This window comes from Triturus cristatus, chromosome 10, assembly GCF_964204655.1.
Source record: "Triturus cristatus chromosome 10, aTriCri1.1, whole genome shotgun sequence".
Classification (NCBI taxonomy): domain Eukaryota; kingdom Metazoa; phylum Chordata; class Amphibia; order Caudata; family Salamandridae; genus Triturus; species Triturus cristatus.
In genome coordinates, this window is record NC_140593.1 from 153,617,211 (window position 1) to 153,633,792 (window position 16,582).

General features: G+C 46.8%; 1 protein-coding gene across 1 annotated transcript; it reads right to left on the minus strand.

Moving 5' to 3' along the window:
• Nucleotides 1–5,604: 5,604 nt before the first annotated feature.
• On the minus strand, nt 5,605–14,671 carry LOC146789100 (uncharacterized). The gene is made up of 10 exons (XM_085629999.1): nt 14,524–14,671; nt 12,920–14,380; nt 12,070–12,162; nt 11,720–11,824; nt 11,008–11,117; nt 10,632–10,826; nt 9,231–9,393; nt 7,667–7,832; nt 7,082–7,176; nt 5,605–5,690 (listed from the first exon to the last, which is right to left on the minus strand). Exons 1-10 carry the CDS (start codon nt 14,669–14,671, stop codon nt 5,605–5,607), a joined length of 2,622 nt encoding a protein of 873 aa, XP_085486125.1.
• Between the last annotated feature and the right edge of the window lie 1,911 nt (nt 14,672–16,582).

Below are 16,582 nucleotides of genomic sequence, written 5' to 3' on the forward strand. Positions count from 1 at the left end.
ACTGCAAGCTACAAACTTGTAACAAACCTGCACACCTTTTCAAGATTCCTGCCGTATTTCTCAGACGAAACTAGCATCTAATAGCTCCTGTTTGGTGTGCATCTCTTTCATAGCAGGCCTAACATTTCAAGACTCTTCTATTATGATTACTGCAGACAGACACAGACAGACATAAATGGGCTCGGGGCAGGAGATATTTAAAAACATGGAGACCATGAGGGAAGAATAAAAGGTGTGCGCCATTTATTTAGAAACAAATATTAAAAATTAAAGCATTTGAACTGAAATTATACATATTCGAGAAACAGATACAAGAACGAAACAAAAATTGAAGAAACAGGATGGAGTATTTATGAACATGTGCCTCCCCTCTTAAATAAATGGAGTCTTTGATGCATTAGAAATGTATCTCTAAAATGGCAATGAATCGCAAGCTCGAAAGACATGTGTGTTACCAACCAAAGAAACAATCGAAACAAGTGATGTCTTCCAAACAGCCGGAAAATATAGAAACGCAACAATTAAATCTGCGAAAACCTGATGTCTGTAGCAGGGACTCACCTGGAAGGCGCGCAGTAGGGTGACCAGAAGTTTAAAGCCAAAAACCGGGACCTTTCCCAAACATAGAAGAAGGGGTACAATGATACTTCAATCCAGCACACAGAATGACAGTGCTCCTTAGCAGAAAACTACAGAGGAGGCAGTAAGAACATTTTTATTAGGTCTCGCCTAGGCAGCGCTTGCGCTGTCTCATTGAGACATGCACTATACACTATAGTAGGGAAGCTTCGTGGAAGCTCCGCCCACTCTCCACCCATTATTTTCATTGGCTTATGTCTTAAATGCTGCCTTCAGATTGGTTGTAGGCTTGTTAGTCCCTCCTTATGATGGACATGCCTTCATGTGTGTCCTTCCACGGCTATTGGCCCCTTTACTGCAGACTACTTTCATCCTGTGCCTCCCCTCCCCCCTCCGATGCCTAGTTTGCCTTTATCGACTCGGAGCAAACATTTTGTTTTGCAGATTTATATAGCGCGAACGGTAGAGTAAAGCTCCATCACGAGTGCCTGGAATGCCTTTATCACCTAGGAGCAAACTGTTTTATTGCGCGAACGGTCGAGTTATTGGAGCGCTTTATAGGAGCACCAGTTACCGTTATGCAAGGACACATTCATTATTTGGTAGGCGTGGGTCAGATTAAGTGATTTTCCCAGAATTACGTGACGTTGAGCGGACGCCGAGGCTCGAACTCAGTTCCCCAGCGTCTAAGTTTAGCAGTCTAGCTCTCCCCTGATTTGCCCAGAATCAAGTGACGTTGAACGACGACGAGGCTCGAACTCAGTTCCCCAGCGCCTAAGTTTAGTAGTCTGGCTCTCCCCTTTCAAGAACTTTGAAGGTATGGGGACGATAGTGGTAGGCACGTGTTTGAAGAAAAAAGGGAGGCAGGTAACTTAAAGTTTTAGTTTCACTTTATTTTTGCAGTTTCTGTTGTCATGTTAAATTCGAGCGATGTGGGATGTGCTTGACCGCTTGCAGCTGGCCTTGTGAATTCTGTGTGAGGATTCAGCCTCTTGTTTCAAACCGTCAGTGTATTAACCCCTTCGGTGCTCACGACGGCTGGGAGCCGTCATGGCACTCAGTGGGCGTGTGCTCATGACAGCTCCCAGCCGTCGTGACACCCACCCACGGGAGAAGCGCTTTTGTTGCCCATACCGGGGAGGCAGGGGAAGCCCTTCCCCTGCCTCCCCCACACCCCCTCCACGTCATCAATGCCCTCAGCGCGCGAGGCGTCATTGGAGGTTTCCCTTTGTTTCCCAACGCGCTGGAAGCCATTTGCTTCCAGCGCATCGGGAAACTAAGAGGTGAGTTTTGCCTCGTGGAGGGTGGGGGGTAAATTTTCAAAGGCATCGGAGGAAAGGAAAGGGTTTTCTTTTCCGCCGATGTCTTTTGAAAAATGCATTCCTTCTGAACGATCGCGCCTGGGGCGCGATCGTACAGCAGAAATGCTTTTATTTTTTGATGGCCCAATTTGTGTCGGGGAGCGGCCCCTTGGGCAAGGGTTGCTCCCCTTGGGGGGGAAAAATTGTACAGTTGGGTCAGCCCCCCTTCGGGGGGCAGGTCCGTGTTGTTATTTTTTTTTTAAACGGTGTGTGTGGCCCCACTGGGCCAGTATATTTATTATTATCTTTAAATGCCCTATCTGTTTTGGGGAGCGGCCCCTTGGGCAAGGGCCGCTCCCCTTGCGGGGATAAATTGTACAGCTGGGTCTGTCCCCCTTTGGGGGGCATATCCGCGTTTTTTATTAAAAACAACGGTGTGTGTGGCCCCACTGGAACAGTAAGATTAATTCTTTTTTTTAAATGCCCTATCTGTTTTGGGCAAGGGTCGCTCCCCTTGGGGGGAAAAATTGTACAGCTGGGTCTGCCCCCTATGGGGGGGCAGATCCGCGTGATTTAATTAAAAAATGGGATGTGTGCCCCCACTGGGCCAGTATGATTTTTTTATTTTTTTTAAATGCCCCATCTGTTTTGGGGAGCGGCCCCTTGGGCAAGGGTCGCTCCTCTTGGGGGAGAAATGTGTAGTTGGTTCTGCCCCCCTTGTGGGGGGGCAGATTGGATCATATAAAAAAAGTATGTGACGCCCACTGGGCCACCAGGATGTGGTTTTTTGTAAATGCCCTTTGTGTGTCGGGGAGCGGCCCCTTGGGCAAGGGTCGCTCCCATTGGGGGAGCAATTTGTTTAATTGGAATTGGGTCTGCCCCCCTTGGGGGGGGGGGCAGATCGGATTTAAAAAAAAGAATAAGTAGGTGTGTGCCCACTAGGCCACAAGGGAAGTTTTTTTTTTTGCAAATGCCCTTTTTTGTAGTGACTAGCTGCTACTACATATCTATTAAATTAATGTTCAGTAAAAAATTAATCAATTGAAATATATTAAATTAAATTTCAATTACTTTTCCATAATTCAAATTGAAAAATCAATTCCCACCTGAAGAAGAAAATGTTTTTAATGTGCATTAATAATTATTAAAATTGATGTATAGAATTAATTAAAATTAAAGCGTGTTAAGCTCCTTTTTGACTGCTCCAGTGTTGAAGCTATTGAATTATTGAGCCTGTTGCTTCAATGCTTTCAGATGTGCTCAGTCAATGGCATGGAGCAGATCAACGACAATGGCTGTGTTGTCAGTCCAAGTGTTGTGGATTGTAGCAAAGGAGGCTGGTCAAGGAGGAGTAAATAAATTCCAGGAAGTTACCATTATGAGGTGATGAGCCCCACAATAGGAAGTCTGGGGGGCTACAGTCTAAATGAGTTGTCCACTGTTTCGAAGGGATGTGGCCCGAGGCAGGGTAGGATATGGCATGTACGAGACATGGTCAGCAGAGGTGAAACACCTGTCAGAGGGCGGAGCTAGGACAGGAAGTTTTCAAGGTGTCATTCGAGTTATATTGTTTCCCTGTTCAAGTGCATATGGAACGTTGGAGGATGACTTATAGCGAAATGCATCCACAGAAATGAAGACATGTATTGGTGGGATTGTTAATTAGGGTGAGAAGAGTTTTATAGGGATTAATGAGTAAAAGGTCGGTTCTGCATCCACTTAAATTATTCTCATATTCTTGTGTGACAAGGTCTGATTAGTAAATTCAACGTACGTTTTAGATGGAGAAATCAGAATAGATGCGTTCAGCGGAGTATCGTGTGTATATCATGTTTGCTGTATTTTGCATTAGTCAGTAAAAGTCTAACATATTAGTAGTTTCTTCTCTTTATGTTGAGCATCGTGGTGCTTTTCTGCTAAACCTAGATGCTGTACATAACATAACCAGCATTGCTATTGCAATATTGTATTGTCACTCCTTAAAGCACGTGTCCAAAGGCTGAGTGGTTTATAAATGTCGTCAGAACTCCGAGGTGGCAATACAGCAAATCTATATATGTCAGTAATGGAACATATTACAAGTCACCTGTTATGCATTCTTTAGTTTTGATGTTTTCTATGGGGTAATTAGCTGGCAAAAACCTGTTCTCTTAATGGGCACTGATTGGAATTAGAATGTTTAGGGTTGGTTTCCCTTTCATTAATAATAACTCTTATAAAATAATGGGCAACGGTGAAGGGTTTTGGATTTATGTGATTCTGTGGCTGCAGCGTTTACTGCGTAATTTATCACATTTAACACATAATTTGCGGATTTCAACAGAACATATTGTTTCTACCTCAAATGGATAAAAATAATATTTTCAGAGAATGTGCTACATAATTTGCCTTTTATTTCCTCTTAGTTTTGATAGCCATGACACATATTTTAGTTCTCCCTTGAGCCTAATTCTAGTAGCCCAGACAATGGTAAAGGTCTGATGCAGAGTGCTTTTTGGGGCTGTGATTATGATGATAAAACTCATATTTCAATGAAAACTATGAAATATTTCCCAAACTTCATGTTAAATATGGGTTTTATACCACTGAATTTTACACAATTATTGCACACACACGCTCACACATACATGACACCTTTCTTTCACAGCTGCATCACAGGAGGATTCATGGTAAAGTGTACCCCTGACAGCAAAGAGAAAAGACAGTTTCTTTTTAAGGGCAATTTTATTTCAATAAATACAAACTCCAATATATTAAATAAGTTAAATACTATGTGCAGGTCCCTAAAACTCAAAACCTTCTATCAGTGATCCTTGAAGCTCCTCTCGATTGGGTGGCCGGCACCATCCAGTGAAGCCAATAGTTCTGTTTGCAACAATATGGGATGTCTGGATCTGACAGTATTCTGTCACAGGAACATGGTGAGAGGTCTGACAGGACCAGACATCCTAAGAGTAACAAAATAAATAGAATTTTTCAACAACATCGGTATCAGCTATAAATTAAAATTCCTTTAGGGCAGAGGGTAAAAAAATACATTTATGGTATAATGCTAGTATTTACCAGTGGATGTATTGGTATGTAATATTTGGCAGCTTAAATAGCTAACACATGACGGACATCAAAGTATGATTGTGCGTCTATCATTTAAATAGATATGGAAATGCACAGTTTTATAACTTCATTTACACGCAAAACACAAAATAAATTTGGATAAATACAGATAGAATGACCCAAAAATAAATATGGATAAATACAGATGGAAATGGCCAAAAAATAAATACCATAAAACCGGGAGCCTTAAATATAATGTACAAGCAAAGAACACAAACAGAATGCAACAGTATATATACATTAGATCTGTGCCCCTGCATCCTGAGGGCGTGGAATCGAGGATCTGTCGCTGTACACATCACCAAGCGCTGACTTTCAGGTCAATGCCCTGTTGGAGTGTGAAGGGTAGAAAATATCGGCAAATCAATCAAACTGAAGCATCCTGACAAAAAAGTATTGTGAGCTGTCTGTAGGAATGCCCGGCTCCACTGCCGTCTGTAAGTCTGTTCTGGCAATGTCTTCCCTTCAGCTCAGGCTCAACGCGGATATCCGGCCTCAGATTGTGATACTTCTATTTCCGGTTAATAAAGTGCAAATGGCAGCTGGCTCAGGTCTTGTGCAGATGCTGCTGTGGTCAGTAGAACAAGACTTGTCGTAGCAAATGGTAGCCTCACACCTGCAAGTTCTTCACCCTCTCGAATGTCTGCATGATGTGGCTAGTGGGGACGCAGCCCTCCCTCACGATGCTCAGGATCCCTGGAAAGGAAGAAGCACAACAGCATGAGATTGAGAGGGTTTAGAGAGTTCTGAGGTCTGTGAGCAGCAGAGGGAAGGGAAGAGACAAGCATAATGAGCACAGTAGGGATTGGCTCCTCAGCATCCAATGGGTGATGGAGTCCAGGAGGGAACCGCCCTCTCACATGGCATATACTGACTGGAGAAAGCGTGGGGTCTGCGCCCTCAAGGAGACATTGAATGACTGGGGCAGGGTGGGATATCATGGAAACAACAAACTGCTAAAATACAGACTCGAAATCTTTCACTGCCAAAATATCTACCACAAACAACAATCCCCCTGCAAAAATGTCGACCCACAGTAAACTCACTATCAAGCACTTGGCCAATAAATACAGACAGGAGATGGAATAGTAAGTTAAATCTGTACTTCAAAAATTATGGAGTGAGTCTCCCTGGAATTAGGAATTTTTAACAGGTCTAATGCTCTTTAAATAGACATTTGTGTATATTTGTGCATGGGCAATATTTTGTAAATCTGCATGTCAGAATCTGTGATTCTGAGGTCTCTACTTACAGATGGGACTAGAGTAAGGACCTTCAGTCATTGGGTAACTTGGGCGGGGTGGAATTGTCCCTGAGAAAAAACAATGGGTTTGGGGAAAAAATAAAAGATCCCGCCTTGGGGAATAGTGTCTTACTGAGGGAGGTTCTGGGTCCATGTGCTAAGTCTGAGTGAATTTGTAAGCACTATTACTAAATTTGATGAATTTGCAGTATGCAATTTGCATCATTTCTTCTTTACTGGAGATGGTTTTGAGCATAAAATGCCTCCGTAAGAGACATTTTTCGCTGATTAAGTCTTCTGCCAGTATCTATCATGACTTTTTAATCTGCGGTATATACTACCATGAAAATTTCATGCAAGGTAAAGGCGAACTGAATTTCACACTGTTCATGTAATTTTAGCAAAATTTTGTGAAACAAATTATGCAAGATGGTACACCAATAGTGCAGACTAATGATAAAGAGAAATGCTTGTAAAGTTTAAAGTAGGGGTCAGGATTTGGCAGAGGTAAGAAACCTCCGGTGGCATCCCTGCAAACTTAGAACACGCGCTTGGAGTTTTCCTCAGGGGCTCAATAAAGTGCATCTCTTTGTTACGCATTTATCTTAGCCCCTTTAATGCTTCAACTGTCCATTCATTCTGGGCTTTGTAAGTCTGTATGCCTTGGACACCAGGAATCCACTGGATCCGGACAGTTTTTTCCCAAATCTCATGGCAGGTGTTTGGCGGGTGGGAAGGGGTGGGGGTGCAGAGCTCCCTGTTCATATCCAAGGATGCAACTGATCTAGTTTGGGAATAGCAGGGGACAGAGATGAAACAGAAACAAGCACTGGTTAAGACCCACCTTCGTCTATTCTCAGACAGTTCACCACCGTGGAGCCCACCATCTCATAGGAGTCCCCATCACACAGCACCCCCTCCAGCTTGTGCCGTAGACGCCTGAAACACAGAGCAGAAATACAAAATCAGTCATTTAAAGAAATAATCGACAAAGGCTCAGGTGCTGGGGATTAAGGGAAAGCCAGAGGAAGGCAAACATCTACCTGACCTCAAGCTCAACTAGTCAAACACACCTGTGTTTAATGCACCCACATATAGGCTTATGCCAAGCATCTCAAATACCCTAAAACATATGCATGAGATATCATCAACACCCTTTTCCCTCCTTTCACCTTTCAGTAGCACCAGTCTAGTCATATGCTTAAAAAAGCCTAAACTCATTCAAAATAGCTCACCGCCCATCAATACTCCAAGACTCTTCCATTCACCTTTCAGAATCTTCAGCTCACGCCCTTCCGCAATCCTTGTCCCTGCCCTCAGCTCCTAGCAGCCATCTAGTAACTCTCAAACCCCAGGCACCATCTCTTACGCAGAAGGCCCAATGACAACCTTTTCCTGATTTCAGCCCCTGTTCTGAATGAGTACTCACGAGATGACCATGTCATGGTGGGTGCTGTCACACTCCCCACTGGGATTGGCAGAAGTGATGGCCAGAGGGCCGGTCATGTCGGTCAGGTGGGCAGAGATAGTGTGGTCCGGCACTCGGATCATGATGGAGTCTTTGGTGCCCACAATGTCATAAGCTGGTCCAACTCCTACAGAAAGAGAACATAAAAAATGAATCAGCATCAAGTCAGGTGTGAGTGATTGAGCATTTGAGTTTGACTTTATTTATTTTCTCAGCATCATGAACAGAGATGCTGTACAGTTGTGCCTTCATTTGGTTGTGCTTAATCTGAGCAGATGTTTGAATGGTCTAGTCTCTGAACATCAAGAGTTAATGAAGGTCCTTGAAGACGTGATTGCTCTAGTTGTGCAGTGGGCACACATTGTCCATTTATTATGAAAGAAGCTCTTCTAAAGCATTTCAAACAGCCACGGTCCATGCAGGATACAGCGGAGGGGCCACGTTGGGGGGGGGGGGGGTTCGAGGGGCAATGCAGAGCTGTTACCTGCATGCACTGCGGCTGATTAAAAAACTGTGAAAGGCATGCACACATTTGTTTGTTATATCTTGAGAGGCCAGATGTCTGCAATACATAATGTTAAACATTCTTTAAAAAAGTATTTCTGTCTTACATAATTTTATGGCTGTTTGATATATCATTCTGTCTGCGCGAGGGACTATTTTACAACTGAAAAGTACACTGACTCAACACACAAAACATTTTTTCTCATACAGCCATAGTATACCGAACGCAACCTTTCTTTGTTTTGTCATTGCTGCAGGGTTTAATTAATGTTTTAGTCAGGAATTGTGCGAGTCACATATATTTCTTCATCTGGTTTACACACATGTACACACACACACACATATATACATAATATATATAATATGCACATGCAATGGGTACATGAGATGGGGGGTTTGTGTGCTTTAGGGGTGAATGTGCATGTAATACCTGCATGAGATTGAGGTCGCTACACATTAAAGGGGGGACTGCACCCTGATATGTATATGCAATAGCTCCATCTGATAGGGACCTCGAGAATGGGGGTCACTGGACCCTGATATGCACATGTAATAGCTATATGAGATGGGGATCTGTAAACATCAGGAGGGTGAATGTACATGCAATGCCTGCATGAGATGGGGGTCTGTAGACATCAGGGGGTCCATGTGCATGTGATACCTCCATGAGATGGGGGTCTGTAGATATCAAGGGGTGAACGTGCAGGTAATATCTGCATGAACTGGGGTATGCATATATTAGGAGGGGCTGAATGAACTCTGATATGTACATACAATAGGACCTGAGATGGGGTTCTGTAGACCTTAAGGGGTGAAGTAATTCCTGCAAGAGATGGGGGTCGGTACACATGGGGGGGGGTGAGTAAAGCATGATCTAGACAAGCAGCATATACTTGAAGTGAGCACACCCCTGAATTGCCACAGGCACAATTTCTGGCATTTGTAGCCCTCACCCCTCTAGCCTCCCCAGCCCACCTTTCTTTGACAAAGAAACAGCCCATGCAGAAGAGGTCACACGTACCCATCCTCTTCAGCCACTCCCCCTTCTGGACGATGCAGCTGATACCCCCAGGGTAGACGCTCCCCATGAAGTCCCACAACAGAGGGCTGAACGGGGGTCTCACGGCCCGCAGCTGGTCCAGATGGGAGATGCAGATACAGATGGGCTTCTCCAGGGGTCGGTCCTGCAGAGTATGGAAGAGAGGGAAGTAATGAATGGTTTAGAGAGAGAAGGGGGAGGGCAGGACCGTCAGAGATTATGTGCAGGATCCTTAGACCCAGTCACACCACCTCTGTAAATAAACAAAATGTCTCTAGTGCTAGCCAACAGATTGTACAAGTTAAAAGCCTTTATTGCCTTCTAATGACACTTACACCGTGACTCCTAGTGTATGATGATTTATGTTGAACACGAGTTGTCTTTTGGCATTGTGAATGTTCTAAATATGTATCGTTAATCTCAGATATTGATGCAAATTCCTGCGGTCTGGAAATCTGTTGATTTCCATACCCGTCACATTAACCACTGGACTGTCAATGTTATTGTTCCTTTTTACTGCATGTTTAAATAAATACAATCCTTTCCATTTGGAAGTACCACACAGGTCTAATTGTAGTTCTGTGCTTATACACTTATGTTGTTTGGTAGGGACCTATGTCTCTTGCAATACACTATTGCCCTCGGTCCCTCTTGGCACACAGGGTTCCCTTGTTCTCTGTTACTCTCTTTCTAATGTCCTATAGCAGACAGACACTGGCCACAGAGTTCAATGCAATGGAATCTGCACAGTCTGAGAATGCAGAGTCACTGTGTAATCTGGGGCATTAGTATCTTTCTTGTGCACGTGATAGCATCTCGCTGGGATCTCCTGCCCCTAAAGCAGGGTTCTCTCCTGAGACTATGTGTGGACTGGAGCCCACACTTCCCTTATCACCCCCATCTCACACTCTCCCCCAAAGTATGACAAGCTACCCTTTAACCTGGCTGCTTTCTTTTTTTTTTTTACATTTTGGAGTTGGAACTTTCTAGGCAGATATTACCATGAAAACCCTCACTTGCAGAATGGTTTTACCCTGTCATTTCCATGTCAATATATCCAACTATACATACTCCAGGCTGGTATCACCATGGGAATCACACCCCTGCAGAATGGTTTTTCCCTGTATTTTCCATGTCAATATATCCAACTGTACATACTCCAGGCTGGTATCACCATGGTAATCACACCCCTGCAGAATGGTTTTACCCTGTAAATTCCATGTCAATATATCCAACTGTACATACTCTAGGCTGGTATCACCATGGTAATCACACCTCTGCAGAATGGTTTTACCCTGACGTTTCCATGACAAGGTCTCCGCCCGCAGGGTGAATTCTAAGTATTCGGGTAAATTCTGCGGAAGTCCGCTCCTCGGTGCTCACCTTGATGGTGTATATCTTCTGGATGGCCTCAGGGTGTTTGCAGGAGGCCGCCAGAGCGTAGACCGTGTCTGTGGGGACTCCGCACACCCCACCCTGGTCCAGCAGGGCAGCGATGGTCCTTAGACTGCTGGTGCGATAGGAATCGGGGCACACGCAGGAGTCCGACGCCTCAACTTTCTCCTCTGACTTTGTTTCCTAAAAGTGCAAAGAGCAGACAAGGGGTGAGACAGCGCCACCTACAGCTGTCCTTGAGCAGCACATGCACATCCCAGAGTTAGAGGACTCAAGACTGGTTATTTGAGAGACACATTTATCGGAACTGAGTGTTAATTTAAGAATAGTAATCGTAACATATTGCATGTACTTATCACTGTACCTTGAAGAGAGGTGGTCCCATGGGAATTAGGTCCTTGGTGAAAATGCAGTTTCCAAGAGATGCCGCTGCCCCGTAGATACAGACGAGACTGAAGACAGATAATACTGTGACTAATAAAACACACAAAGACGGGAAAATTAGACTTTAAGTTTAATACTATCAACAAAAAAAGAGGCGCGTGCTGATCACGTTGATGTTAAACCAAGACAGGGGTTCCTTCAGGAGGGATTTAAAAAAGGTAAATGCCACCCAGATAAAATATAAAAATAAGACAGAGATTAATTTTTCACTCTACTTCGGTCTGTATGAAATTAAGTGTGGTAAAGCATTTAAACTGGTGCATGAACCCCTTTGTTGGTTTATACTTAATTGCCCTGGTTCCCTGGGTTATGGGGCTCACCCCAACTCTTCGTATTATAACACGGTGATGTTAAGGCAGCAGTGGAGAGACAGATACAAAAACTAAGAAATGTGGAGGTCTGGCAGAGAACCAGACAAATGTCAGGGTTGTAACTGACTCCATTCGAGCCAGGCTTGTAAGGCACACGCCAGTCCTTTCTACAGACCACTTCCCTTTAGCCCCCAACACATTACAGGTGGACTCGGGATGGCACTTGATAGGAATTGCCTGTTTATCATGAATTAACCCTTTGGAGATCACTGGCATGCATTAACACAGAAGAGGAACCCACAGTGGAAGGTGTCCACTTACTCTCGAGTGCGAGGGGCAGGCATTCCAAGGTGAAGAGCAGGAAACAGACCATCACCACCTCCATCAGCAGGGCGAGCAGCACCAGCACCACGTTGGCATAGGCGACTGTGGAACAAGCAGAACAGGATGGCGTCAGATGTCGGATATGACATATTTCAGAGGTCAGCGGGGGTCACAGTTGCTCAAGTCTTTAGATGAGGACACTACGATGCCCCAGAACAAAGGACCATCGAGTGACAGACACCGGCCCGTACCCACTACAGCCGGAAGCAGCTGCTGTCTGTTAGGGCACCTGGGCCTCAAGTATTCAACAGAGGGATGACTGGACATCAGTATCCGGAGAGACTTACCCAAGGACATCAGGAAGACATTGATGACCAGGAAGGTGACAGCACCAACAGTGAATGCACCATAACAGGCGACGTGGATATTCAGCAGGGGACCTGGAGAGGGAAGAGGAGGAGGGGCAGAGGGTTAGTCATGGATGAAACAGAACATAGGAAGGAGCTCTTCCTTCAAAGGCAGCAGATGGCTAGGACCAGAGACAAGGGATGAAGGAGGACCATATACTGCCCAACACCTCACTCATCTAACAGCCAATCATGGTGCTGGATATTGTCTTCTGATGATGTGTAAAACTGTATCTTCCACCTCATCCTGAACAGGTGCGCCCTGATTTGGTGAAACACACTTCTCGAAACACCTAATCCCAGTTTAAGTTGTTTTCTCGCATGTGTCAGAAGACAAGGGATAATTTAATTCTGGTAAATATGCCCCCGGGTACAAGAAATTAGCAGTTATTTGAACAAAGGTGATAATAACTATTGGTTCTTCCCACAAATGGATTATCAACAATAGTTTATCCAGATCTATTAATGGTTCCATAAGTCATTAGTCCCCTCCTAGTGGCGACCAGCTGCACTCCTCTTCCACCCTTTGCCCTCCACCTGGCAGCCATCACATATGATCCCTAGCCGGTACTTCTACAGGTCACTGCTTACAAGGGCCCCCAGTCAGAAAAAGAACTGCATGGCTACTACAAATGAAACTAATAACCACAAATATACATCACCCCCATTGCCCCTACTGGTATGCCTTATAATCTAAACCACACAGAAGCTTCATGACACTGGATCCCTAGGACTTTTCGGCAAACATTTTGCACATTGTAAAGAATAAGATTAAGAGATCACAAGTTACCTGCAAGTCGTAGCCACGCCCATGTGGCCCATACAGCAGCATAACAGAATGGTAGGACCGACCCAAATCTTCGACCTCTCTGGACCACGATCCTGCAGACGTACAACTGGAAGAGAGCACCAGGGATCAGCACCCAAGGGATGGAGAGGTGGGCTCTGGTATGGTCATCGAGGGACCCCTGGATGGCAGAGAGTGAGGCCAAGCCATTGCAGATGAAGAAGAGGGCATCAGGGAGCTGGCATCTGGTAGTGCTGACCTCCTGGCCCTCCTTAGACCTGCTGGTGACGCGCTTCAGGCACAGCAGCAACTCCTGGAGCATAGCTGATGACATCACTTGGGGTCCAGTAGAGATCAACGACTTGTCAGCTATGGAGTTAATGAGGCTGGCAAAAGTGGCGTAGAGGGAGGTGGCTGTGTAAATGCTGCAGACCACTCCGAAGAAGATATGGGATCCCTGGAGTGGAATCTGTTGGATGGTGGAGACAGTGAGGAGGAGGAAGCATGAATTCTGCAGCACCTCCAGGAGGTCTCTGTTGAGGGACATCAGGCAGAGGATGCAAGCGGCGACCAGAAAGAACCAGCCCCCCACCATGCCCGCTCGGCTCTTATCCACATTGTCCCCCGAGAGGAGCACCGTGAGGATGAACTCTTCCCAGGACATCAGCAACCAGAACAGGCTGTGGAGTCCAAGCTTGGTGGTGTGGTAGACGTCTTCTCTCAAGTAACTGTAGTAGCTGGCGCAGAGCTGGGACAGCGCATTGATGCTTACCCAGATGGCACCAATGTAGAAGGTCTTCATGTACCCAAAGGAATAAAAGGCAAAGATGAGCGAGGCCACAGTGTCAGCGATGTGTCCCAAGGCCATGGGCTCCGCGTACTTGGAGTTCTTCTTGGTCTCCTCCCCGATGCCACTGGAAGAGGTGCTGTTGGCCGAGCCCAGAAGCAAGACGCTGAACATGGGGTTCCCGAAGCCTGGAAGGACATTCCTCTGGGTCAGGCCCTTCAGGAGCAGGGCAGTGGCACCATAGAACCCAAACAACACAATGAGCAGCTCCAGGGTCCCGGAGACCACCAGCGCCCACTGTCCGAAGAGCCCCACTGCCTCGAAGACCAGTGTGAGGGCGATGGCGCCAAACACGAAAGGCATGACGTAGTTAACGGTGGCCGAGCAGAAGGAGAGGATGAAGGCGACGGCGGTGTATGCCACCAGCCCTGCTACTGCGCTCTCGCTGACCGGAAGAGGGGAGGCAGCCATGATTGTCTGGCTGTTAGAAATGTTCAGGGTTTGTGTGGTGTTGTGGATGGTGGGATACGCTCCCAGGACGACACGTGTAGCCCCGTAGCTGCTCCAGAGGGCGGCGAATGCCACAAAGGCGGTGCTCCCCAGGTGATCGTACTTCCGGAAGCACAGGAAGCCTGCAATGAGTTGTGTCAGTCCTCCAATCAGAATGAGATGGACCCCTGCAAGAAATAACACATGAATTGTCAGCACTGGTGTGTGTGTCTGTGTGCGCGAGTGTGTACCCCCTCCCTCCAAGTGTTTTATGCATGTTATCCCAGCGCCACCTGTAACCCTTTTTGCGATCTGTGGCTGCCACACTCACCTGCCAGGATGTTCTCCACCCCTTCAGCGTTCACACTGGTGTGGAAGGAAAAGAAGTTCTCTAGGGCCACCAGGAAGGCGCTGATGACGTTGGCGAGGAAGCCCATGACGGATGGTTCACTGTAGTACACAGAGGCGAAGCCTTCCATGGTGAGCGGCAGACCTGGGGGAGGGGAGAATGGTCAATAGACAAGAAATTAGCCGCAGGTGAGAGCGGGATAGGAGGTGAGAGTGGGACAGCAGGTGAGAGGGGCAGGAGGTAAGAATGAGATGGAAGACGGGTAGCTGGGTGGGTAAGACCCAGATTAGATTGGTGCCCGGGGTTAGATGGGGAACAGGAGGTGGGACAGGAGCCAGAGGCCTAATATCAGACAGAGGTGCGATGGCAACAGGATGTGAGAGTGGGACAGTGGGTGAGATGGAAGACTCATGTGGAGTGGGACAGTGGGTGAGATGGAAGTCGTGAGAGTAGGACAGTGGGTGAGATGAAAGACACGTGAGTTGGAATGTAGGTGAGATGGAGGAGACATTTGAGAGTCGGACAGAGAGTGAGATGGAAGAGACATGCCAGAGTGGGACAGTGAGTGAGATGGAAGAGACGTGAGAGTGGGACAGTGGGCGAGATAGAAGACACATTCGAGAGTGGGCCAGTGGGTGAGATAGAAGACTCATGTGGAGTGGGACAGTGGGTGCGATTGAAGTCGTGAGATTAGGACAGTGGGTGAGTTGAAAGACACGTGAGTGGGAAAGTAGGTGAGATGGAGGAGACATTTGAGAGTCGGACAGAGAGTGAGATTGAAGAGACATGCCAGAGTGGGACAGTGAGTGAGATGGAAGAGACATGAGAGTGGGACAGTGGGTGAGATAGAAGACACATGCGAGAGTGGGACAGTGGGTGAGATAGAAGACGTGTGAGTAGGACAGTAGTTGAGATGGAAGACATGTGAGAGTGGGGCAGTGAGTGGGATGAAAGACATGTCAGAGTGGGGCAGTGGGTGAGATGGAAGACGTGAAATTAGGACAGTGGGTGAGACGGAAGACATGCGAGAGTGGGACAGTGAGTGAGATGGAAGGCGTGAGAGTGGGACAGTAGGTGAGATGGAAGGCACATGAGAGTGGGACAGTGGGTGCGATGGAAGGCACATGAGAGTGGGACAGTGAGTGAGATGGAAGGCAGGTGAGAAAGGGGCATTCGGTGCAGGGGATGAGATGGGGCTGGGCAGTGAAACTAAGACTAGGGCAGGAGATAAAATGGAGCTTAGAGGTGAGAACAGGAGCTGAAATTTGGTGAAAGTTTACGAGGTGAGACGAGTTAAGAAGTGAAATGTGAACCAGAGGTGAGATGCACAGAGAGACGGGCAGGTGGAGATCGGACAGGTGTAAAGTGAGAGCCAGGCAGACTGTCCATCAGTGTAAAGCGCCACACTGTGCAGTGTGGAGAGACAAGGACAGGTTGCTCACACTAAACGGTGTAGGCGTGGACAGGTTGTACACAAGAGGAAAATATCACTGAGGGACGAAAGTTACATACCGAGGGACGGGAGCTCTGTTTTCCGTCACGGGCCGCGCCTCCGTTTTCTTTGAGGGACCCTTGGGTGAGGGTCGTCTAGCTTCCTGTATCCGAGGGCCTCTCCTTGAGGATATGGTCTGGAAAGACGCCCTGTGACGACCGGTCCTATTTCTGAGGTGTACTCTGAGAGGGTAGGACTTGCCTCTTGGGGTGACCTATGAGGGCCGGTCCTGCCTCCGAGAAGGTTTCTTTGAGGGTTGATGGGTCTCTTCTGTTTTTGAGGGAAGATCTCTGAGGGCCGGTGTGCCTCTTCTGTCTCTTAAGAGTCCTGTGTGGGAAGGTCTCGTCTCTGAGGAGTCCGCTGTGAGAGTCGTTCTTGTTTGGGGGTGCTGTGAGGGTCGTTCTTGTTTGGGGGTGCTCTGTGACAGCAGCTGCTCCTCGTCTGCCTGTTCTCCGCTCGCGCAGGTTTTATACAGTCTGTGGTGGGAGGGGCTGGTGGTGGTGGTGGGGGGAGCCCTGGAAGGTGTGTGGAATTTCCCCCTCGTCTCTC